This window comes from Planococcus citri, chromosome 3 (genome assembly GCF_950023065.1).
Source record: "Planococcus citri chromosome 3, ihPlaCitr1.1, whole genome shotgun sequence".
In the NCBI taxonomy this organism is placed as follows: Eukaryota; Metazoa; Arthropoda; class Insecta; order Hemiptera; family Pseudococcidae; genus Planococcus; species Planococcus citri.
In genome coordinates, this window is record NC_088679.1 from 36,640,783 (window position 1) to 36,667,311 (window position 26,529).

General features: G+C 34.7%; 1 protein-coding gene across 1 annotated transcript in view; it reads left to right on the top strand.

Annotated features, from left to right (window-relative positions):
• dlp (dally-like) overlaps window positions 1-26,529 on the top strand; it is a 130,896-nt gene that overhangs the window by 94,130 nt on the left and 10,237 nt on the right. Inside the window, exons 2-5 of the mRNA XM_065355367.1 lie at window positions 2,812-2,973; window positions 18,580-18,814; window positions 21,152-21,308; window positions 23,450-23,615. Of these exons, the coding sequence (XP_065211439.1) occupies window positions 2,812-2,973; window positions 18,580-18,814; window positions 21,152-21,308; window positions 23,450-23,615 (720 nt within the window). The remainder of the gene's footprint in view (window positions 1-2,811; window positions 2,974-18,579; window positions 18,815-21,151; window positions 21,309-23,449; window positions 23,616-26,529) is intronic.

Genomic DNA, 26,529 nt, shown 5'->3' on the forward strand with positions numbered 1-26,529 from the left:
AATATTTCACCAGGATTATTAAAAATAACGATGGTACTTTGAAACTCATGCAAAGTCACTTCTCGAAAATGGCGAAAATCTCAAGTACGCGATTGAATCGATTAACGTGTGTGTTGATAGATTGTAGGTACTTGTATCAGATCAATAATCAGGTTATGGGAAATATGTGAATAATGTAAGGTTTTATGTTGTCCAAAAAAAACGATCATTGCGACAAAGTGTTCGAGAATTTCATTCATCTCATTAGAAATTTTCCATTACATCGACAGCAATATATGCGGAAGGCTTTCATCTTTGTTACCAAATTAACATCCAGAAATTTTGAAATCTTTGTGAAAAAAATTAAAAAATATAAGCTCTTGCAACCATTATTCACTTATTCACTCCTAATACCCTTTCTCAGTTTTGAAGATGTGGTTTCGATGTTCTTGAAATATCTACTTTTTGACCAAAAATCAATTATGATCGAAAATCGATCGCTTGAAGCTCAAACTTTAATTCATTCGCGATTTTCGTTCCCATGTGATGTAATGAAAAATCAATTTTAGTTTAAAAAATAAACCTTTCGATCAAGTATCAATCATGATCAAAAATTGATTGATCAAATCCCAAAAATCGATTCATCTGTGATACTTGATTCCATGTGATCAATCATGCTCGAAATGAAAATCTATTTCAGCTTTAAAAAAATAGACTTAGGATCAAAAGTCGATCACAATCGAAAATTGAATTGTCGAACCTTGAAAATCGATTAATTTGCGACTTTCAATCTCATAGATATGATCAAACATACTTGAAACGGAAAAATCAACTTCAGCCTCAAAAATAAACCTCTAGATCAAGCACAGGTCTAAATCATGATCAAAAATCAAGTGATAATTCATCTTTGTTTTTGTTCGGAAAAAATTAGACATTTCGATTGTATTTGAGAAGATCGATCACTTCTCATAATCAAAATCGAAATTTAAAAAAAATTGATTCTCAAAAAATTGTTCTTCAGAAAAAAAAGTACTTAATTTTTGGTCGAATTTTGCAAAAAAAAATGGAATGAAACAATTACATATCAAATGATAATTTCAGACATGATCGATCCAATGTTATTGAAAATCGCAAATAAATCGATTTTAGGGGTTTGATTGGTCAATGAAGTTTATTTTTCAGGCAAAGATTTATTTTTAATTTTGAACATGATCAATCGTCATACAGAATCGATAGTCGCAAATAAATCGATTTTAGGGGTTCGATTAATCGATTTTTGATTAGGGTCGACTTTTTCATCGAAAAGTCTATTTTTGAGGCAACAATTTATTTTTCATTTCAATTATGATCGATTCCCTGCGGAATCGATAATCGAAAATAAATCGATTTTAGGGGTTCGATTGGTCGATGACGTGTTTTTTAGGCAAAGATTCATTTTCAATTTTGAACATGATCAATCGTCATACAGAATCGATAATCGCAAATAAATCGATTTTAGGAGTTCGATTAATCGATTTTTGATTATGATCGACGTTTTGATCGGAAAGTCTATTTTTGAGGGAAAAATTTATTTTTCATTTCGATTGTGATCGATTACATGTGGAATCGATAATCGCAAATAAATCGATTTTGGGGGTTCGATTAGTCGATTTTTTATCATGATCAACTTCTGATTGGGAGGTTTATGTATTTTTGAGGCAAAAATTTATTTTTCATTTCGATTATGATCGATTACATGTGGAATCAATAATCGCAAATAAATCGATTTTAGGGTTCGATTAGTCGATTTTTTTTTATCATGATCAATTTCTGATTGGGAGGTCTATTTTTGAGGCAAAGGTTCATTTTTCATTTGGAACGTGATCGATAATATACGAGTAGAATCAATAATTATGTTGGTTGTTTGATCATGATCGACTTTTGATTCGGAGACTTGAAAAAAATTATTGATCACAAAAATTTACATTTTTTTCCTTCAAAAATCGACGAGTATTTTCAATTGATTGATTGATCTTTTCAGAAATGAAGGCATGAAAAGAACTAAAATGTACCCAGGTACAATTTACTAGTGATGGTCTGAAATTTATGTTTTTTTTTCTTCAAGGTAAAACATAGCGATGATTTTTCATCCAATTTTTATAACCTATAATCCGCATCATAATCTGCATCGACGTCAAAATCACGCCTGCTTTTTGAATTGCGTGCAACTGCAGCTGTAATTCGACTCGATTTTCATCTTCGGCCGTGCGCGATAATATCGCCGTGACGAATCAAACCTACCGAATTCATCGGTAAAAAAATAATTATCCGAGGTTATTTTTCATCATTTTGGCCAAAATGACGGGTCGCGAACGCGCGATAATTACGTTGGAATCGCGTACAGATACCTACTTGTAAGATGCGTTCACACTTGTCAGTTAAATGACGCGTGAATTTATCATTTATCGAGTCAAGCCGTGTTTCCGGTCCATTAACGAAGCGTATAAATACGACCACTGGTTGTGTGTGGCTATCTCCGGGGGTTAGGCTTATTTTACTACTCACAGTACTCGACCAAAATATAATCGAAGCCAATTAAAATGCTCACTCGCTACGGACGACGATATGACGAAACGATGAAAAACCTTTCAAATGCAGCAGGTGAATTTTCATCGCAGGAGCTTTTTTCCGCACCAGGAGAGTTTTTTTTCGCGTAAATGCGCCTAAATGGAATAAAATATACGACCTGGCGATTGGTGTCCGAGAATGGTCGCTGGTCGTGGCACGAATACGAATTATAGCTGTGAAATTCATCATATTGACCATGTATTGTTTCCCTTTTTTTTGTTACAGGCACGTCGTTGAAATATTGCCCAACGAGCGAGAAAACTTGTTGCACATCGGATGTAGAAGAGAAATTAAAAGATCTGAGTAAATTGAATTACGAAAAAGCTGTCAGAAAAGAACTACAAACTTTGAGCAGAATATTGAAATCGAAATCTACCAAATTTAATGGTAAGTTTGTTTAAAGCTTGGTGCTTTTTTTTTATCACGTCGTAAACTTTTTCTCCCCATTGATGTAAAAAAAAAGTGCTAATTTGTAGTGATTTTTATTATATCGAAGGATTAATATTATTAAACGAGCCGAACAATAAGGCTAATTTGTAAAATTACCGCGTAAAACGGTCGTGTTATTTGATTAAAGAATTAAGGCTCCGGTCGCCAGTTTGCGAATCGTTTTTGCTCGTAATTTTCGTTTTATTTACCAAATTCGCAGAGTCTATCTGTGCGAGTAATGCGGCGATTATTTGATTCGCGAAAGGAAAACGAAATTTTAATTTATCTCGACGAATTCGCTATAGGTATTAAAGTTGGAATTAATACGAAGCGAAATCTGCTGATATCGAAAGGGTGATTTAAATTCAATAAACCTTTTTTTACCGACTTTGCCGTGAAACGGAAAAGTAAGGTATTGTATTTGTCATGATGGTTGAGGATTTGGGTGGGGGTGGGTTTTCTTGACTAATTGGAGTATGCTGATCACGATAAGACATATGACGCAAAACGAGATAAGTTTATATATATATTTATAGATATGCAAAGGGTACCTCTACGTCACCTTTTATATACTCACGCGTTCTCTTGGTCACCGAAATCGGTGACGGAGGCGTTTTGCCGGTGACGAAAACGTTGCCCTGTGTATACCAAGTGCAAACGGTTTGTTTTCCCCTGAAACGTAAAAGGGGAAAAGTTTGTCCGGTGACGAAAAGGTCATGTATACACCTACTGTATACAGATTTTAAAATTTTTGTTCCATCAACACGGACATACCCTCGACGTCACCGTATATAAACAGTACCTATTGGTCACCGCTTTTTAAATGCTTCCAGTTGTGTTATATTTTCGTATTCGTAGCCAGCGCAGTTGCAGTCTATTAGGCAAGGCAGCAGGTGACAATTTGGTATAGTCAATATCTTTTTAAATACACAAGGTCACGGAAGAGATCAGTTTATAGTCGGAGGCAAATTGGTACCATTCTCGTAAATTTTTTTTGTATAAGCTTAAAGCATGTAAATCAAGTGGGGAAAAGAGTATAATCACTATTACAACTGTGCTGGTTAAGAATATGCTATAAATACACCGCCGGAGGCATTTTAAAGCCTGGTGACGAAAAGGTACTGTTTATGTATGGTGACGTCGAGGATACTTAGGTCCATATATATACACATGAAAAGTGGTATTACGCAGCCCATACTAGATAAACCTCAGACTTTTTGCGGCCCATCAGGACTTTTTGCAGCCCGGTACTGGGCTGCAAAAAGTCTATTCTGTTTTCACTCGCTACAGACATTCAAAAATAAGCCAACCCAGTGTGTATATGAGGCAGAATACCACTAAAGACCTGCATTATCCGATTTTATGAACTTGACGTCACACGCACGAGCTATTCGAGTTCCCCACCTCTCTGGAAGTAAATGAAAACATTTTTTTGATGGTGGAAAAAGTCTGGGGAATATCTACAAAACATACACTTGAGTGGGGAGCCCTCCTCAAAAATTGAAAATTGAATTACAAGCCTAAATATAAGTCTTTCTCCAACCTGATGGAGTATATACCTTCTTTTCATGGCCCAGCAGTGAGCTGCTTTGAGAACACATGGAAAAAAATCAGCGCGCCTCTGCTAGTGCAAACCAAACGTTGGTCCGCAAAAAGTCAGTGAAATGTCATGGGCTGCGTAATGTATGGGGGCAATCTATTTATATATAGCCGCATACAGGTAAACTCATAACGTTTTGTATAAACAGCAATCTCAAGACCCCTCTGTAACTTCGTTGCTGTGCATACGCTCGACGCGTCACCCCATAGGCCTGATAGTACTCGATGTTAGGCCGCGTTATATTCGTTAACTTGATTTTTGGGTCACCTGTGGAAAGGTATTTCATTGCCAAAACATCAATTTTTCAGAAAAGCTTTTCTTTAAAAGTCTCATACGTCTCTGTTTTTCGCAAATGCTTTTTTAACAAAGCATCCTACAAAAAAATAACCAGCTCTGAGCAGAAAGGAAATTTAATTCTCTACAATTTCCTTCATTGCATTTTTTTACTAGGATGCATACTTTTCCCATAAAATCAATGTTTAGATTGAAAAACACGAAAATTCGGACCTGTATAATCAAATTCAAATTGAAATTGAGCAGTCAAAAATTCATTTTAGACGATTTTTGACCACGCCATGTGAAAGAGGAGACCTTCAACCACCAGAATCACCAAACAGAACGTAAAAAATGAATAAAATGATTCTTGGCAATAAGCACCTTTTTCTCATGTCCTCATACCTATTAATTAGGCTATGTACTCATTTGAAAATTGAGTCAAAAGAGAAAGTGTATAAACGGCAATCTCACGTCCCTGCTCAAACTTTGCCAGTAGACTCCCCACACCTTGTAGATTCATATGGCACCTCATCGAAAAGTCACATCCTAAAAAGGTTACGAGTTTGTCAAAACGTTATGAGTTTGCTGGTTAATCTATAAAAAAGTTACGAGTTTACCCCCTAGAATATTTATATATTTATTTATATATAGGTATATCAATTTATGTATAAATTTGTGTCACGCTGAACTCAAAAGCTCCGAACTTTAAGTCGAAACTGATGATGGCAAAATATTGCTTTGATACTGAACTAGAGAAATTTTTAATTTGGTCGAAATCGATTCAGCCGTTTACGAGATATGAACGTTTAAGTGTGTTTCAACGTTATGGATAAGCAGAAATTTTAGTAAACCCTTATATCTCGCAAACGGCTCACCCCCAACAATCAGATGGGTGGTTAGGGTGTGTAGGTTGCAGATTGGTGCGCCGGAGGTCGGGTGTTCGAATCCCGCGCGAGTCAAGAAGAGAAAATTTTTTGTTGATTTTTTTTTAAATTTTTTTCCGTCCAAAATTTTTTTGCCATAAAAAATCAACATTTTTCAAAAATTTCTAGTGTAATTTTTGTTTCAACAAAAAACATTAAGTTTTTGGTAAATAGCCAGTAACTTTTGATAATTTTTTTTTTTTTGGTAAATTAATATCTAGTAATTTTCAGTAAATAATATGATTAGTTATTTTTGGTGAATTACTCGTAATTAAAATTTGTCGAAAATTTTGGTAAATTGCTTGGGTAATTTTTGTTTTGGTAAATTAATGGCGTAATTTTTGGTAAATTCATAAATTGGTATTCCAATTGGTAAATTTTCGTAAATTTCTGGTGTGATTTTCAGTTTTCCAATAAAGTTGGTTGAAAATTTTGGTAAATTACTGGGATAATTTTTGGTAAATTGGTAAATTTTAGTAAATTGCTGTGGTAATTTTTGGTTTTGTTAAATTAGTGGGGTAATTTATTTTGTTGAATTGGTGTCAACCTTTGGAAGTCAATTACTGGGGTAATTAAAAACAAAGTCAGTAATTGGTAAATTAGTATGGTAATGTCTGGTAAATTACTGAGGTAGATGTTGGTAAATTGCTGGGGTTATTTTTCGGTAAATTGGTAAATTTTGGTAAAAAGTTGGTCGAAAATTTTGGTAAATTGCTTGAGTAATTTTTGTTTTGGTAAATTAATGGAGTAATTTTTATTGGTAAATTGGTATTCCAATTATTAAATTTTCGTAAATTGCTGGGGTTATTTTTGGTAAATTGATAAAGTTTGGTAAATTGGTAAAGTTTGGTAAATTGGTAAAAAAAAACCTTTGGCAGTAAATTACTGGGGTAACTAAAAAAAAGTCGGTAAAAATTCGGTAAAAAATTGGTAAATTAGTGGGGAAATGTCTGGTAAATTACTGAGGTGAATGTTGGTAAATTGCTGGGGTAATTTTTGGTAAATTGGAAAATTGGTAAATTAGTGGGTAATGTCTGGTAAATTACTGAGGTAAATGTTAGTAAATTGATAGGGTAATTTTTGGTAAATTCATAAATGTTGGTAAATTGGTAAATTTTGGTAAATAGGTAAATTTTGGTAAATTGGTAAATTTTGGTAAATCGGTAAATTTTGGTAAATTGGTAAATTTCGGTAAATTGGTAAATTTCGGTAAATAGGTAAATTTCGGTAGATAGGTAAATTTTGGTAAATTGGTAAATTTTGGTAAATTGGTAAATTGGTAAATTTTGGTAAATTGGTCAATTTTGGTAAATAGGTAAATTTTGGTAAATCGGTAAATTTTGGTAAATTGGTAAATTTCGGTAAATTGGTAAATTTTGGTAATAATTTTGTTTTTTGTTAACAATTTTCCTGATATATTATTCCACTTGTAATATGACGGTTACGTCTTCATAAGTAGTACCCCTGTTGACAAAAGAGCGCTAAAAAGTTTGGCGAAAACGATGGCGACATTTTGACACGGTTTTTCAGCACGTACGAGGGCGCTCCAATTTTACGCCAATGGAGGGCGCATCAAAATTTTCGCTCTGCACGCCCATATTTTTGATGCGCTCCTTGTTTTTGATGCGCGCTCCCTTGGTGTAAAATTGGAGCGCCCTCGTAGGTGCTTAAAAACAGTGTCAAAATGTCGCCATCGTTTTCGCCCTGCTGTTTTTGAAGGAGTTTGTCCCCTATTTTTCCGTTACAGATTCATTTTGAATATTTGCCTGGATTTTGATTGACGTTTTGAACAATAGAAACAAAGTTTTAACAACGTTAAATGTAAACCTGACTAGTTGATCACACAAATAGCACGCAAAAATAAAAAATTAATACACACAATAAATTATAATAATGACTTTTAAAACGATTTCCAATTTCTTTGTTCTTTTTTTTAAATTTTAAATTTTGAACTGATAAACTACCAAACATTAACACTGCGATCTCTCACACACTCAACACACTAATCTCACTCTCAATTTTCCCGCCCAAACTAAAGATTTCCGAAATCCTAACCCCACCAGATAACTAAAAAAGTAAAAACCCAATTTAATAAAATCTTTTAAAATCTCAGGCAAGGAAGCATCCACCGGCCCAGGGAGGAGGTGCCGGGGCCAAAACGTTTATTTCATTTTGGTTGAAAATAATCATCTCTAGTCACATAGAAAAACTACTTTAAACTGCACTTTTACACTGTTCCATTCAAAAAATCACATAACATTGCACTTTAAACTTTATCAAACGAAAATTACGTTACACTGTACCTTTTATTAAAAATCACTTCTATACAAACGGATTCAAAAACACACCATTTACGTTTTCAATAATCATTTTCACATAATATACTCCTAAGACGCGATTAAACTGTTTGTAACGGACAACTGGACGTTTCTCTCAGCCACTGAGTGTTTGATAGGTAGTTAATCAGTTGAAAAATGTGAAGCGATAGAGTTATTAATAGACTATCAGTATAATTCCCAAGACCAACCGGATGTCAACGTCACAACTCGTTTCAAATTATTAGCGAAAATTTTATTATAGCGCCAAGTGTAGGGCGATATTTTCTTCAAGCGCCATGAAGAGGGCAAACTATCTTGATTTGGGTCTATGTGTTGGGAGAAATTTCATTCGAGTGCCAAGTGTGGGGCGAATTTTTGCCATTCGCCCTCATATGTTAACTGAAAGTATATTTTAGTGCCGTCATGAGGGCGAATTTGTAAAATTTCGCGCGGATTTTCATTAAAACGGACTTAGGAGAGCGACCATTTTGTCAATTGGGACGCTAACTTTTAAAAATGAAAATCAATTTCATAAAAGTGTAATATGATGGCTACTTATGATTGACTATTTTATTTTGTCGATGTTTTCGTATTCATTAAATCGGTAAATTTGGGTACTTCCGCGCATTTTGATAAATTGGTAAATTTTTAAGTAATATCTGGTAAATTACTGAGGTAAATGTTAGTAAATTACTGGGGTATATTTAGAGCAAAGTCGGTTGATCTTGCGAACTGCGCAAGATGTTTTTTCTCTCCATTCTGTTTTGTACGTTTAAGCTGCTCGTGTTCTCGTCTCGTATACTTACTATTCCCAATTGGCAACTGTCAGCAAAGTAGTCGCCATCTAGTGGCTACTCTCCTAACTAACGAAAAGGGGATAACATTTTCAAATTACATTGCTCTTATGGGAGAATTCACGTTTTTCAGAAATTAATTTAAAAATGTAGAAATGTGCTAGAAATTTACTTTTTTTTTAAAAATGAAGAGTGAACTTCACACTTTTTAGGAATGTAAATTTTTTACTGATCAGAGTTTTTCATATCAACAAAAAACCATGCAGAATGAAGGCCCTTTTCGTCTTTTTCAGCTGTTATAGTTCCCTACTGTTATCACACACACAATTTTCAATTTTTGACAAAGAAAAATTGAAATTTTGATTGTGTTATCATAATGTGTCTCGATAAAAATGAAGTTGGATAATTTTCTCCGACGTTTTATTCACGTAAAATGGAATTGTATGTATGATAACAGCTGAAAACGGCTTTCATTCTACGTGGTTTTTGGTACCTAACATAAAAAACTCTGAGTAAGAAAAAAGTACATTCCTGAAAAGCGCGAAGTTCACACTTCATTTTTAAAAAAAAATCAATTCTTAACCGCATTTCTTTTTCTAAATATTGCTAATTTAAAACCACGAATTCTCCATATAAGCAATGTAGTATCGTAATTTTATCCCCTTTTCGTTATCATACACAACGCGATGCAGCGCCATCTAGGCGGGACTGACAGTTGCCAATACTACCAACTCGTGTGGTTTTCGCGTGTTTAGGTGAATAGGAGAGGGTGTTTTTACGATTGATTTTCCAATAGCTACGTTAGATGGGTTTGCGATTATTACGTGTTTAAGGTGCGGATTTGAAATGGACGATTCGTTATCAGCAGATTAGGTTTGTTTGTATTTTGTTTTTCTTTTTTTTTTTTTTTCATCTCGAAAGAGTAAATCCGATTTTGATGCCGGATTTGAGGGATAAATAGTTTGACGAGGTAGTCGTACGAACGTATCCATTTTTCTTTGGTTTGGTTGTAATTGTCAAAAAATGGAGCAATTTGAATTTAATTTTTTTTTCCATTGTCAACCAATGTCATTACTTTTTTCAAGTTTGAAAAATTAAAAATTGAAAAAATACATTAGTTTATAAAAAGAAAATTTTAAAAAATGTTCCCCAGGCTTCGTACGATTTTTTTTTCAAATCATTTCAAAAAAGGGTTCAGAGGCTTTGAAAATAAGTACTTAGAATATTTATGAATTTTTTGAATTTCACAAAAGAATACTCCAACTGGCAGAGAAATTTTTAAACCGAACAAAGTTGGTTTGAAGAAACATGTAAAATAAAAATATGTCACTAGCCAAATTTTCAAAGGCTGAAGTGCATTTTTTTATTTTTAGCAAATTTTTGAAATTTTTGGGTCAAAAATACGAAAAAATCAAAATGTTATTACACTTGTTGTTGTTGTTGTTTTTTTTTTTTTTTTTTTGAAAACTGGCATCTTCAAAATTCCGCTAGAGGCCTCAGAACGACGTCAAAATGTTGAAATTAAGGTATAGAGCAAATTTTATCTTTACAACTTCATTTAGTAGAACTTTATGGAAATTCAAACTTTCAAAAATCTTCTAGAGACTCCAGAACTACTCAAATCGATTAGTACCAGTTTCCAATCAATTTAAGTTTGGTGAAATTTTGAATTTTTTTTGGATTTTTGTCCTTTTGATTTTCAAAAATTCACCAAAAATTGAAAAATACACTTTCTCACCTGATATTTTGGCTGGTGATATATTTTTGCGTGCTCTTTCAATCCAATTTTGTTCAGTTCAAAAATTTTCCGCCAGTTGGGATACAGCTCCTTTTTCAGTGTTTTCAGCTGCTCATCTTTTTCAAAAAAATCTGACGGATTATCTCCGACAATCCAGCAGTAAACACTTTTGTGGAGTTGGCAACACTCGGTGTTCGTCTCCCACGTGTTTTCAGTTTCAAATACCTACCTGGGTGGGTGCATGTCAAATTTAAATTCTACCCGATGAAAAAATAATTTATACATCAACTCTTCGTAATTAAAAAAGTGTCGATCGATAAATGTGTGCAAATTGCTTCAACGATTGAGTTCGATACGAATAACTTGGATAAATTTGTCGGATTACGGTTCAACAATCTTCGGCCCAACAACTCACTTAACGAATGAGATGAATTACCCATCGGTAATATAAATCACTCGATGATAAACAATTTGTAAAACTCGAATAATACGAACTCGTCGGACCATCAATTTTTAAAACAATTTGCTCATCGGTATCGACGATAAATTTCATCCGAAGATGTTTTTTTCTCTTTGTTGGAAATTTTCCAAGTTGTTTACACAATCGACAATCGAACTGTGCAAACTTATACGAACGTCGAACACTTCCAGATGCCTACAGCACTTTTCAAGTTCTCATGTTCTAAATTTTTCGCACCCATTTTACGACGTTTTGTCTTCCCCTTTCCGGTACCTACCTACCTACGTTATGTAGGAAGATAGGTAACGTACCTGGTACATTTCACCTCGTGAAACGTCGGTGAGCTTGTTCTTTGTGCTTTAGCGAGCGTAAAATTGGCCGACAAAAGCGTCTACGCGTCTTTATTAATTAATGATTTTCTTTTCGTCGAACCGACAAATTTATCGTAACGAAAACTTTATCCCCTTCAATTTTGGACACGACGTTTTAACAGTCATTAGGTTACATATCCCAGACGTGCCTTTGTTGTGCTGCTGATAAACTGCAAAATGCCATATCTCAATATGCGCATGCATAGGTAAGGTGTACCTGCAGTAGATAGCCCAATGCACGTACCGGATACACGCTAATCTGTTTATGTAGTAGCTTTTACCTCAAGTTTTCAAACTTTCACTTCTAACAAAGTAGATAGCTGCGGATATATACGAGTATATGAGGTCTTTAGCTAGGTACCTAATTTTTCATACGGAAGAGCTTGCACTGTGTACTGTACGTGTAACTCAGAAGGGAACGCTTCGGGGTACCTATTACTATACCGATGTAGGCTCAGTCTTCTCTATATTACTTACACGAAAAAGGGGATAAAGTTGTACGCCGAGATTCACACACGTGTAAGCATCTACATGCTTTATAGCTTTACAAATGTAAATTTATTTCATTTATAATGCTGTAAAGTGAAAACTTCCTGAATTCAAAAAATCAAAATTCCGTTCATTTGTTATGAAAAATTTATTTAGGCAAGGTCACGGGCTTAATGGAGAATTTATGTAGATGAGGTTAGGTTTCAATTTTGTGAAATTCGTTTATTTTACCGCCTCGGTTAAATCCAAAATTTCCTTCAGCGACAGTCTTTCAACTACATAAATGTAAAATTTGTGATTTATGAACACGTAAACGTGAAAAGTACCTATTTGATCCGACAGAAATAAATTTTGAAAATTAAGGACCATAAAGCTCGTGTACTCGAATATGTCGTGAATTTCATTTTAGGCCTTTTTATGGCAATTTTTCTATAATTTAGAGATCCAAGAATTTGACGAAGACTCTCGAGTTGTTCAAAGCCCTCATCAATCGATGGGAGGAAGTCGGGTTTAGAGAAAATTTTAGTCTTTTTGGTTGACATGCGCGTAAACGACGAATTTTTCATCCCCCCTCCACCCCTAAAAAACAATCTCTAAAGAAAATTTTGGATTTGAATCAGCAGTGATGGATTTTGAAAATTAGTTTCTACATTGATCGAAAGAATCACAAAAGCGATCATTGTCTCATTCAATTCAATTTTGACCCTTTTCGTGTTGGGCAATTTTTCCAAAAAGAAAAATCCAAGAATCTGGTGGAGATGCCAGAACGCCTCAAAACCACCACCAATCGATTCTGAGGGTCTAAAGCACGACATAAATCAGATTTCAGCCCTATCATGATTTGATCATTTTGATTATTTTTTTTAGAATATGAGCCTTTGAATTTGAATTTTCAAAAATTTACCAAAAATTGAGAAATTGAATTCAGCGCCAGCAAATCCTAGTAGTGCATTTTTGGGTGCTCTTTCGATTTTTTTTTTTCAACAAAGAAGATACCTGTACCAATCGGCAGAAAAATTCTTGAATCGAACAGAGCTAAATCGAAAGATCATGAAAATGCAAGAATAGGAACATCTCCATCCAAAATTACTGTGCCAAAGTGCATTTTTCGATTTTTGATGAATTTTTGAAAGTAAAGTGTCAAAAATGCAAAAAAATCAAGATTTTACCAAATTGGTCTAAGTACCGAAATTCGGTATGTGGATACCTTCTTATCAATCACACAGATCAATTGAAAATTGGTTCCGATTCGTTTTGAGCAAATCTGGAGACTACAGCGAATTTTTGAAAGTTGGAAGAAGAAACATTGGCCATAAAGAAAATTTTGAACCACCATCTCTCTAAACTTAATTCAAGCACACAACATTTTTTCTTTTTATTTAAAATAAGTTTTGATGAGAATGGGCTATTTTTGATTTTTTTTTCGCCAGGTTAGTCATCTTCAAAAACTAGAAAAACTCTTAAGAATGTGTTTTTTGTGCCCCAGCATAGTCGAAAAAAAGCGCTACTGGTGATATACATATTTCTAAAATTTTTCATGCAGATTAAAAACAATGAAAAAATAAAACAATTTTTGAAAATTTCATTTTGTGCCCGTGAACATCTCTCCTACAATTTTGGAGCAAAGGAAGGATGATAATATTTACTATGAGTCGAACCCTCTGAACCTTGATCAAAATTGATCCATGGTCCTTGGAAAGAAGAATTTCTTGGAAAATTGGAGTTTCCAAAAGGTTGCCGGAGGCTTCAAAATGGCTTGAAACTAATTCCAGGCGACTAACCCTATTGAAATTAAGGTTTCGAGAGAACTTTAGCTTTCCAATTTCATCTTGGCGAAATTTTATCGAAATAATATCAACTTTAAAAAATCTGCTGGAGGCTTCAGAACTGCTCAAAACGATTTTAAACCGTTTTCAATCAATTTGAGTGGTCAAAAATACTGTACGTACTAAATTTCAGCTTTCTATGTAAACGCTGTGAAACTTTGGTTTTTCTCCCATTTTTGGCAAAAATTTGATTTTTGAAAATTCACCAAAAATCTAAAAACACATTTTTACACCCAAAGTTTTGACTGTTGATGTATATTTTTTACATGCTCTTTTGATTTAGATTTGTTCGTTTTGAACATTTTTTGCTGGTTTTGGGATACTTTCCTTGTTGATTTAGTTCAAAAAAAATGTTTACGAGTTGGGGTGCTCTGTGACTTGAAATCGAGCTGGTTGAAATCATTCAATTCAGGTTAGGTATCATTTGAAAAAAATGGAAAATTCTCAAGTGACAAGTGACTATGCTGAGATTTTCCACGTGCTTTAGATAGATTCATTGAACTGTTTTCAAACATAGACAAGTTGACTTGTATAATATTTAGAAAGATTGGCATACATTGTGTTACATGTTGAAGTCTATAATAAAATTGTAGTAATCGAGCTCGTGAGTTTACCAGTGAAAAAGAAAATAGCCAGGTTAGCTTAAACGTTGTAATTTAATAATGCCAAATAGCGGAGCATTAATCGATTAAATTTATACTGATTACCGTGTAGCAGCATAATAAAAGAATATCCATCGAAGGTGCGAATGGCGATAGCGGGTATGGATTAAATACACGCGGGTAATCCTATAGGTACCGTTTATTGTCGTGTAATAGATGGTAATTTCTTGATTAATGGAGAAATACGTCCGGAGACGCGCTCTGTTATGAATTTCTTTTCAAGTCGTACCGCAAACCTGTGTTTATACGGGAGTTAATGGTGTTTTATGGGGTTTTACTCTGCTCCGAGTGCGGGCTATTATTGAGCATCTTTCTCTCTATAGGTAGAGCTACAATGCACGCTGACTTTGAAACGAATACAGGTCGGATCGTGAACGTGATGCTGGGTAAACCAGTGTCGTGTAAGTACAATGGCGGAATTGCCTTCTGCGCCTGGCTACAACAGTGTGAAATTTTTATGTAAACGAGGTACTCAAATATGATGTCTTGAAATGATGGAAAAGTGCATAAGAATACTTATCGAATCCCGCAGAGTCTAAGGGTAATAACGCCAAGGTCAGTTGGTGTGTTAAAATTGCAGCATATTTGTTCGAGCCGGAAGCCCAAGTAACGCGTGGGTTTGATTATAGGCTCGCCGCTGTATAATGGCAAATTATGCTTCGTCTATGGCCATCGTATTTTATGAGTCGTTTTGGAGAAGTTCGTACACCTTACTTGTAGCTGAAAAAAAAACACTGTTGATTAAAATTACTTTCTGTTTTGGAAGGGGAAAAATGCAATGGTACCAGCTCATCAACAAAATTCAAATTTGAAATATTCAAAACGTAATTTTTTCCATGATTCGATCATTTTAGGAGAAAATTAGTCACCTATGGGGAAAAATGACCCCTGTTCCCAAAATTCATTACAAAAATTTATTACTGAGCTAATTCAATTCTGAAATTAGGTATAATTTTTAAAAAATCGTTCAATATTATTTGAAGCTCATAAATGAGGATGTTTTGAAAAAATCTACTCGTACCGTAAAGATCGATAACGATCCCACCGTCCAATCGAATCGAATACAAGTAATTGAACCAGAAAGTGGAATTAACTCGGTCAACGTGTATGTAAGAAATATTTCTCAAGATGATACCAATGCCACCGTTCGGAATAATTTCTTCCCCGGCTGCATTTTTGTACTATGAGACTTATTAACATAGACTAAGTATTGCATTATTCATCGGTCTTGTTTATTTAACGGAATTACAAGCGCAAGCTGGCGGATATACGATAAATGAGCACTGTGAGCATAGGAAAAATACTTACTCGGGTACCTACAATCTTCAGTTTGAACGAACCGAAAACAATTCCTGTGTATTTTTTTCACGTTGGGGAAAAAGTGTACAGAGTTTGGTGTAGGAAAATGCGTATCAATACGTCATTCGGAAGTTTCGGGTGGTTATTTAATTAAAACGGCAGAAACGCATTAATCAAAGGGACTGAAATTGAGAAAAACACCGACATTACGATATTCGGCGGCTAGGTATTATTAAATTTTAGTTTACATTATTTACACCGGTTCCACGATAGATGGAATCTTTCACTGTGTGCTCTCTCATGCCACCCATGAGAAGATGATTTATGATCTGGATACAAAGTAGTATACATGACGAACATAGGTATACATGAAATTAATCTAATGATCGACAGCTATTCAAATTTGTACACCGTGTATGCTTTTTTATTGCGACTGTTACGATATGTGTAACTGATTTTTATACGGATGACGACGACGACGTAACGGTTGGGTGACCGTGGTATCGGCACGAGCTTCTGCTGGTGCGTTTTTTTTTCACCTTTCCACCTGTTGCTGTCTCATAACATTGTATTATGGTGTAGGTAGAAGTACCAGGTGCAAATTCCTCGCCGAGTATTTTTGTGGTTAGCTCGAGCCACTCCTTTACGGTATTTGAGTTGACTATGCTGACTGTGGAAGGCAGCTGGGCTGATTGAAAACTTTTTTGGCTAGTCGAATTTTTGCTTTGTTTTTTTTCAACTCACGCTTTCGCGATGTACGTAAAATTGAACCAAAATGCGGGAAAAAATATCAATGGTGTGTTCTTTTGCATACCAGTCATCTTACAGCTGTATTTTCGCTGTGCCATCGCAAGACAACCTGCAGGTTTCGAATAGGTAAAAATATAGCGATTGCCATCATACATATATCATGCGTCAAAAATTCATAGGGCCCATAGAGTATTTTTTAGCTCCAAAATTTTTGATAAATTGACCGGAAAATGGCCGAAAAAGGCGATAGGGCAGCTACACTTTGGGAATATTTTTTTCTAGTCACAAGTCGAGTTTCTTGACGTTTGGGTGCGATTTCAAGCCTGCATATTCAAAAGGGAATTTTTAGGATAATTTTTCGAAAATTTTGGTTCAAAAAATTCCCTTTCGGATCCTAATGCACAGCATATTACTTTTAGAATTTTTGATGGTGGACCGTGAAAAAAAAAATGGATGTAAAGTCTTCTCACCAAGGAAAGGTAGATATGTTTTTTGGTCAAGTTGATTTATGTACTTGATGCTCGATTAGACGTGATCATCCGGACTAGGTCTTCAGCTTGATACGGACCAAGCCTGAGCTGTCAGATGTGTCAGTATGGTCGTAGCTCGCGAGTCATCTAACCAAAATGTCATCTGATCACTTGATCAGGTCTGGTTTGGTCTGATCATTCGGACCCAGTTTTCAGCCTATTGACTTGTCTGTTTGGTTTCCTAAAGTCGTCTGTCTGTCCTCTTCAAGTCATTAACCCATCCGTCTAGCTTCTCAAGGTCGTCTGTCTGCCTGGCTGGTCTATTTAGGTCATTGACCCGTCTGTCTGTTTTCTCAGGGTCTTTTGTCTGGCCCCTTAAGGTAACTGACCTATGTGTCTGGGCTCACAAGGTCACTGAGTTACCTGTTTTATCTTTCCAAGATGGTCTGTTGGTCGGTCTGTCCGGCCTCTTAAGCGCATTGACCTGTTTATCGGACCTCTTGAAGTCATTGACCTGCCTGGCTGACCTCTTGAGGTCATTGACTTGTCGGTCTCTTCGAGGTTGTCTACCAGCCTGTTTGTCCTCTTAAGGGCACTGACCTACCTGTCCAGCTTCTCATGGTCGTATGTGTGCCCGTCAAAAATTTATTGTACCTAATTTTTTTTCAAATTCTTTAAAGTCGGAAAACACGATCAAATTACCAGTAATTTTCCAAAAATTTCCTGTGACTTACCAAAAACTACCAGTAATTAAATTTTACAATTTACCAAAAATTACCAGTAATTTACCAAAAATTACCAGTAATTTACCAAAAATTACCAGTAATTTACCAAAAATTACCAGTAATTTACCAAAAATTACCAGTAATTTACCAAAAATTACCAGTAATTTACCAAAAATTACCAGTAATTTACCAAAAATTACTAGTAATTTACCAAAAATCACCTGTTATTTACCAAAAAATTACCTGTTATTTACCAAAAAATTACCTGTAATTTAACAAAAATCACCTGTAATTTACCAAAAGTCACCAGTAATTTACCAAAAGTCACCAGTAATTTACCAAAAATTACCAGTAATTTATCAAAAATCACCTGTAATTTACCAAAAGTCACCTGTAGGTTACCAAAAATGAACTTTAAAAAAATTATTTCTGATCAGTCATCAGTCATCACTTTTCCAAACTTGAAAAAAAAAGGTTTTTGGGATAATACCTAACTAACTATACTTTTTTCATCAATTAATCTGATTTTTGAACAATTTTTAAAAAAATTGAAAACTTTTAAGATTCTTGATTTTTTGTTGAGACAGCAGAAATTTTTTCAGAGCTAGAGTCATCCCATGAGCCTGAATAGTTTTGTTGAAAAATGAACAAAATTGACAACTGACAAAGGAGTCTCAAGTGACCGAGAGGCTGCCATGTGAAAGAAATTAATTTAGCTTTTTTCAGCTCATTTCTTTTTGTACTCATAGGTGGTACCTCTACCTACCCAATTACTTACCTAAGTAGAACTAGAATATGAAATTTATTTCATCATTATTGACGTGCATTAATAAAAATCTATTTTCTTTTATGCTTGTTTACAGAATATTTCAAGGACTTACTCACCAAGTCGAAAAAAGATCTCCACGAGATGTTCAAGAAAACCTATGGCATGGTGTACGAGCAAAATTCGTACGTGTTTAGTGATTTCTTCGCCGAACTGGAACGATACTACACGAATGGCAAATCAAATTTAGGAGACGTGATGGAAACATTTTTCAATATTTTATACCAAAAGATGTTCACCGTTTTAAATACTCAATACAAATTTGATGACAAGTAAGTGGTAATATATATGCTTGCTTATTCATTACACGAGTATGTACCTATGTGTATTGTGTACACTCAAACGTAGGCTGCAGTTTTCACGATAGGTGATCAATGTGTGGGCAATTGCATAGTAGGGTGAATTTGTCATAATTACTCGTTGAAGTGTGAAAAACGAGGTTGTAAATTACCCGATCAGCACGCCGCCGAAGGGGAAGGTGATTTTGACGAGTTCATTATACTAAAGAATGATAGATTTGTGCCCGCGGCTTGGCTGTCGTTGTTCTATGAGTACGAGGACGTCTGCACTGTTTTCATCCCAAAAACGAGCAAATGAAGTGGAACGAGAAGAGTGACGAGATGTATAGGTATTTTTAAACTTGACAAAGGAAGGTTGAGAGGGAGGTTCAATTAACAACTTTGGTCGATTATTCGGCTTACATCTAGTAATGCATATAGAGAGGTACGAAATAAAGGACGAATATTTTTTAATTCATTATAAACAGATATGTGACGTAGGCGATGGAAAAATGTTGCGTTGCACGGCATAACCTGTAATTCTCTTTGTACGTCTCGTCCCACAGGAAGATATAAATCTTGTTCGAATTCCAGCGAGTTCGCTTTTGTCAGTATGAATAATGCATTTTGGTCTTTGTGAGAATTCAATAAACTTGTTGCAATTTAGTAAAATTGCTACAATATGCGGAAGGAAAGACCCATGTACCGGAGACACGCGGACAACGAGACACCAACTACCACCTTCTCCTTCATCTGCAATCATGTTTTTGACCAAAAAATCAAAATACATCGAGGGTGTTGCGCGACCACCAACTCGACTAATAATACCTCGCGAATGTACATACAAAATGAACGTGTCAGCTGTGGTTGTGCCCGGCTCTGTCCCGCATCCATCGATGTCTATTGTTGGGTAATCAAGCGGATACTTAAGTGAGGCGAATTAAACTGAAAGATTTGAATTTTTCGCCAGTCTCGAAAAGGTGCTCGAGTTTCGAGCTGATGAGCTGATTTTCGTGTAGCTTTTGTTCGTCTACGTGTATTAGCCGGCTGCTTCGATAGGTAATAGGGGGCTGAGAGCGTTGCCAAAAGGTGTCGTGAATTTTTTACCAAATGGATTTCCAATTGAATGGATACGAGTAGAGAATCATTCCATAGAGTGAAGGTGTGTCTTTTTGAATGAAATTTCGTCTCGAATGATTTCTAAATTTGAATTCGTTTTCGATAAAAGTGCCTGTGTAGTGTTCTGTGGAGTAGGCTGAGACTTGATTTAAAGTGCAGCCAAAAGGTTATGACTGTTATGAGATTTAATAGCAGCTAGCAGGGAGTAAGGGGGTTGGGCAAGTTGACATTTTCTGTTTCAATATTAGCGATGAAATACTAAGTATACCTAAACTTATCTTCCATTTCTTATTATTTTCCATCATTAGGAATTGTTCTGCATTGATTGCACCAATAATAATGAAGTAATAGCTTACCTTTGAGTAATTTAAAATAAATAGATAGCATAAAGTACATTCGGTTTCCTTTCGCTGACCCTCGAGACACAGTAGAATAAAATTTAATACATGCTAATAGTGACTTATTTATTTACTTTTTTCTTAACTCTTCCATTCGCTCACAAGTATACCTACTTCGCATATTATACTTGCGATGGCTGAACTATTGCATCGTCTATATTACAGATTTTTATTGTAATAATTATTTTGTTCGGTTTATGAAACAAATTAAAACGTATCGCTAATAGGAAACCAGTCGTGAAACGAAATTGGAAACCGGTTCTAAATATGGAAATGTTAATAATATTTTTATAAAATGTCTCCCGAGTGTAATAATTTAAGAGAAAAATCTGTTTCATTTCTAATGCGTTCTCGCAACGATTAGATACTTATAATATACCTTACCTACCTTCCTAAGATGCAGGCAAATATATGAGGAAAAAAATACGATAAAAAAATCCGTCGTATAGGTACAATTTGTGTGAAACGTGGAACGAATTTATTCTTCGAAAATGTATTTGTGTATGTTGTGAATAAAATATCAATTAACCGGATGCATTAGCTGATGCTGGCGCGTTGGGAACTCATCGAATATTCAAATTTTTGTGAGAGAATTGTGCGACACCAGCGTGTCGATTAAGCGTACCTATACCTATACACTGGAGTCCCTGGGTACTTTTGGGTGTTCTTACTCTCTACGTATGCATGTACCAGGATGTTGTAATGTTGAGGGAGAGTGAGGGGGAGTCGCTAGGAAAATCTGATGTATGTGTTATTAAAATGCTTTTAAACGAATATGATTTCTAATCGAATATCTGTATGTAATTTTGTATAGATACTTGGGATGCATTAGCGAGCATATGAACGAATTAGAGCCATTTGGAGATGTACCGCAGAAATTCTCGAATCCTTTGAAACGCTCTTTTGTAGCTGCCAGAACGTATTCGCAATCTTTGAACGTAGTTGGAGATATTGTATCGAATCTCATTTATGTGAGTATAATATAGAAACCGTATTGGTTGTTTCACTTGTTTCTATTTATCTTGTTAGATATTTCCACTAGTGTATCTTATTGCAGTTTACCACATTTTTTGAAGAGTACCTTACCCATTAACTTCAAATTTCTTCTTATCGAGATGTAAAAATTGAGGAAGCTTTCTTTAGAAGCGAATTTTTCAATTTATGAGTGATTTTTTTTGGTCTGAATTGGAAAATATTTTTTATTTTCCTTTTTTAAATTTTATTTACCGTTCATGGTCGTGTATATTTGAAAAATTTTCGTTGTTATAAAACAGTAAAAAAATTATTGATGAATCTCGCTCTTCCCTGCCATGTTTTTTCCAACCTTAAATATCATAAATTTTGAAAATATTTTTGAAAATTTCTACCAATTTCGAGGCGTTAAGTTTGAACGAACCGCTCTGAATCTCAAATTATTCCCCATCCCCATCCTCGGTAGGAATCAACCTATTCCATTACATTTTTGTACTTTTTCGTTCTTTTTTTTTCCAAAATTCAGTAGCTGGAAGGATCGAATCCAAAAAATGAATAAAATCTGAAATTTTAACTGTGAGAACCATTGAAATTTTGAGAATAATGGATTTAAGGGGAGGGTTAGAGAGGTAGAATAAAAAAGATGTATATATTTCATATTTGAACTCAGCACCTACGAATCAGAAGCAATCGATATTTCACTTCACTTTAAACTTTTTAAAAAAAATTTCTATCAAAATATTGTAAATTCTTATGCCTCAGGGATGTTGAGAATTGAGATCTCATCTTGAGAATTAGTTAGTTGAAAAGGGAATAAAAAAGTGTTTACGTTGTGATTTTTTCAAATTTTATTCATTATGAAAAATTGAACTTTCACAATGAAGGCACAGCTCAAGGCCGTACCGTGCCCCTAGTAATGGAAATTTTGTCTTGGCTAGAAAATTTTAAATTGTTGTCCTCCTACCTCCCCTTCCTTCCCCTCCCCTCCCAAAAAAATTACAAATCAAGTTTTCTCACTAATTAATGCTATGTACTTTGAATTTTTGTTTGAATTTTGATTCTAAAATACGCTGACAAAAAGTTTTGTTAAAATGTACTTATACCTTCAAAACTGCCTGGGTGCCTGGATGAAAATCACTATAATTCTTTTTCTCTTTCGCCCTTCATTGGGTCACTCTACTCAGAGGAGGCGAAAATTGACCTTTTTTTTTTAAAAATAATCAGTGGATTAGCTAGGTGGAGGGGAGGGGTCACAATAGGTAAAAATTCAATACAAAACGTGTAAAAATAGACGGTTTTAGCTTTGAAAATTCATTTTTTTTGAAAAATTTCCCCTGCAGCGTTGGTCAAGCGATAATTTTACATTCATTTTCATAACATGATTGAATTTTCAGAAAATCATTTCAAATTTCGACTTTTTCATACCTACCCAAAAATCATGTTTTGTAATTCCATTAGAATAATTTTGGCTTTGGCAGGATCGAAATATTCTTTTTCCAGAATGACCTTACTTTGAGGACCTCTAGCTCAGCTGTATGAATGGCTAGGGGCCTTTAAAAAATGTTGAGTATATTCCCACTCAGGAAACTCCCGTTTTTTTCGATCCACCTTCATAATTGAAGACTCTAGAGCACTTTGAAAATTTCAATCAACCATAACTTCTTCATTTCTTCAATACCTAAGTATTAAAACTTGACTAAAATTCAAAAAGACTTTCTTTTTGCTCATTTTTTTAGAATTCTAAAATGCACAAAATCTTTTAAGTTTACAACAACAAAAAAGAGCAATTAATCCTTTTTTGGGATTTTTATACCTTTGTAAGCTAAATGTTCACTTTTTGACGATAGCTCAGCGTGGTTGAAAGGTGTTGAAGTTTGTAATTCGTAATCAATACTACGTTTACACAGATTCATTATCCTACATAATACTCTATTCACAGGATACCTATTACCTACATGTATCTATTCACCAAGTTGACTTTTCCAACCACAATGAAATCCATCTTGTGTTAAACGTATTCGAGCTTTTACTCATGTATCAATGTTTTACCACTGACGAACGTGTTTACGACGGCGTCGATGACGCTGCGGTAGGCTTTAATTTGACGCAGCATTTAACTAAAAACTTATTTTGGTTTCAGCTGGTACCGACGGATAGTTGTTTAAACGCTATTACCAAAATGTTACATTGCTCTTCGTGTAAAGGCTTAAATGGCGCTAAAGTTTGCACGGACTTTTGTCTCAACGTAATGAAAGGATGCCTCGGATTTTATACGGAAATTGATAACGAATGGAGCGCCTTCGTAGGTAAGTTGCGGTTTTAACAAGACGTACTATATTATAACCTGGGAACGTACCACTTTACCTACTCTGAAATCTTATAGCTTATTCTGTGAGAGCTGCTTTATTGCCTATTGTAGTAGGAGAATATTTCATTATTAAATTATCGAATATCTCGCGACCCAGCTCTAGCATCTATGTGAGATACAAATCGAACTCGTAATTTTAATTAACAATAGGCAGAAGCTACCAGCAGTTTATCGACTCGTAACTCTATATAAACATTCTTCTCTGTGCCAAAGAAAGATTTTGAAAGACGGCAGCTGTTTTACATACTGGTTTATTCTGCTATGGCTACAGATTCTTATTCTACATAAGCGTGCACTTACTTAGGTACACTTCTTCTAGGTACTCAAAGCATATATAAGGTTACGATTTTTTTTTATTCCTGTCTTAGAAGACCGCGCTATTAAAAATTATACTAAATGACAGCTATTTTAGTATCCATTCCAAAATATTATAACTTCCGAATATAAGTAGGAAACGATGGCTCGTTGACGGATTAGATGCGAAAGATGATAGCTCCAAAAACACAGCAGAACACGAACACGCTCATAAGGCTGGAATTTATTAGCGATTAGATTCAGCGGGGACCGGTTATTATGAATTTAATCTTATAACGATTTCGCGAATTAGTACAGCCGGCTCGATTCATTAATCAATTTTACGTACTTATTAAGCCGCATTAATTCGGTGTGGTTTATCGAAAGGATTCGTATGTTTTGTGCCATCTTATAAGCCTGCGAGGCCAAGTTTTTGGCTGGACTCGACCGAGTAGCGGCTGTATGTACTTGGAGGGTCAGCTGAGACTCTAGATTTGGGTTTCGGATAACGTTTCGTTTACGCGGTCTCGTGTTTTAGTTATGTAATTCCTCAATGGCGTTAATTTAAGTGTAGGTATAATGATACTAACGATGCCGATGTGAAATTTTGTGTTAGTCGATTTCACGCGAATTTAAATCCCTTTGAAGATGACTAGTATATTTTACAGTGTAGATTTTGTGCTGTTATTCGAATTCGCGATGCTTTTGCAGGATGTCTACCAGGTCGCAAAAGTCTCGAAAAAGTCGTGATTTTTACCAAAAATCAACAAAAGTCGTTGAAAATTGTCCACACTTTAAATTCAATTTTTTTTATTGATTAAGTACTTCCTATTAATACCCAATATTCATTTCATTGAATTATAAATGAAGTACATACATATATTCAATTCTTTTCATATTTCTTTAGTACAGAGTATGTATATCATCAGGGCCTGATGTCATACATTTTTTTCATGTCACATGTGAACTAAATATGGAAAGTATGGCCAAAAACTTTCTTTAAAAAATGACAACTTTATTGAAAACACTTTTTTTTTTGTTGTTAAAAAGTGAGGGGGTATTGCAAAAAAAGACGCGAAAAAGATCGCGAAAATGATCGCGAAAAGTCGCGAAAAAAGATCGCGAAACGTCGCGATTTTTGAAAATCAGGTTTTGGTAGACTAGACCCCCTGGTGTTTTAGGATTCTCTTAAATAATTATGGCTTCTTCCATTCTTGCATTTTGAGAAACTTTAATCACACCGGAAGTTACAAAAACATTGTCGGGTTTGTCAAATTTTGTTTTTTTGTTTGTTTTTTGTTTTTTTTTTGTTTTTAATGCTTAAACGTAAATTATTTAAATAATTTTCTACTGACAAAGTGACAAAGTTGATTTTTCGAACTTCAAAGCGATTGCGATCACATTCATACCAATCTGGAGTCTGCAGCAAAAATTAATTTTTCTCCAGAAGGTAACAAATCACTCCAGAAAATGTAGATTATCAACTTTTCTTCTTCTGTAGGTTTCAAATCGGTTTGAAAATGATTGTAGTCTAATTTTTTGAAGGCAAAGGAACTTATTCTTGCCATATCCCATCTACCATCAGACTCTTAGGGACCACTTCCAAAAATGCACTTTTTTATCCTAATTTTTCAAAAAGCTACCCAAAAATCTGAAAATGTATGATTAAACAACATGTGACCTGTTCTGACAAAAGGTACCATAAGTCGGAAAACGTTTTTTTACAGTAGAGGCAAAAATGTAAAAATAAGTCAAAATTTTGAAAAATTGTTTTTTCGCGGATTTTGATTGTTTGACATGTGAACTGTCATGTGACACAGCCACAACACGTAATTTGGCCGAAAAATGTGTTGAAAGCGCATTTTGAAAGTTAGTGTCAGTCGAAAATTTGAGCGCTCAAAACTTTCAAAGCTATCTGGAGGCGGAACAAAGCATTCTACGGAAAAATTACGTCGAGGAAAATTGTAGAGAATTAAATTTCCAATCAACACAATGTCATTAGTTTTTTCTAGGAGGCTTAGTTTTCGATATATTTGCAAAAGAAAGTAAAAATCAAAAAAAAAAAATTTCTCATTTTTATCTTATTTTTTACGTTTTTATAATGCAAACGTGTTCTTATCGTAAATTTAACTTATTCCATGTTATTCTACACACTTTCAAGTACCAGAATCCATTTTTTGAAACATTATGTACCTTTTCTCGGAAAACATCACATTATCAGTTTTCATAAATTTTTTTCTTTAAATGCGTTTTTCTCAAAATTTTGTTTCTCAATCCTTCAACTTCAAGAAATGAAAAAAGGTGGGAAAAAATGAGCTAGGAAGCTGGGATTGGTCTCATTCGACTCGATATGATGTCTAGTTTTCAAAATGGCCAAAAAATTGAAAATGAAAATTCCGACTTATGGCCCCTATTGTCAGAACAGGTCACTGAAATTCTGAGAAAAGTCTGATTAGCATTTTAATTAGACTATTGAGCTTTGAGGTCCACTTTCGACATGAGTGAAAAAAGAGGTGTCTTTTAGATCTCAATTTTTCATAAAATGTCCTGAAGTCTCG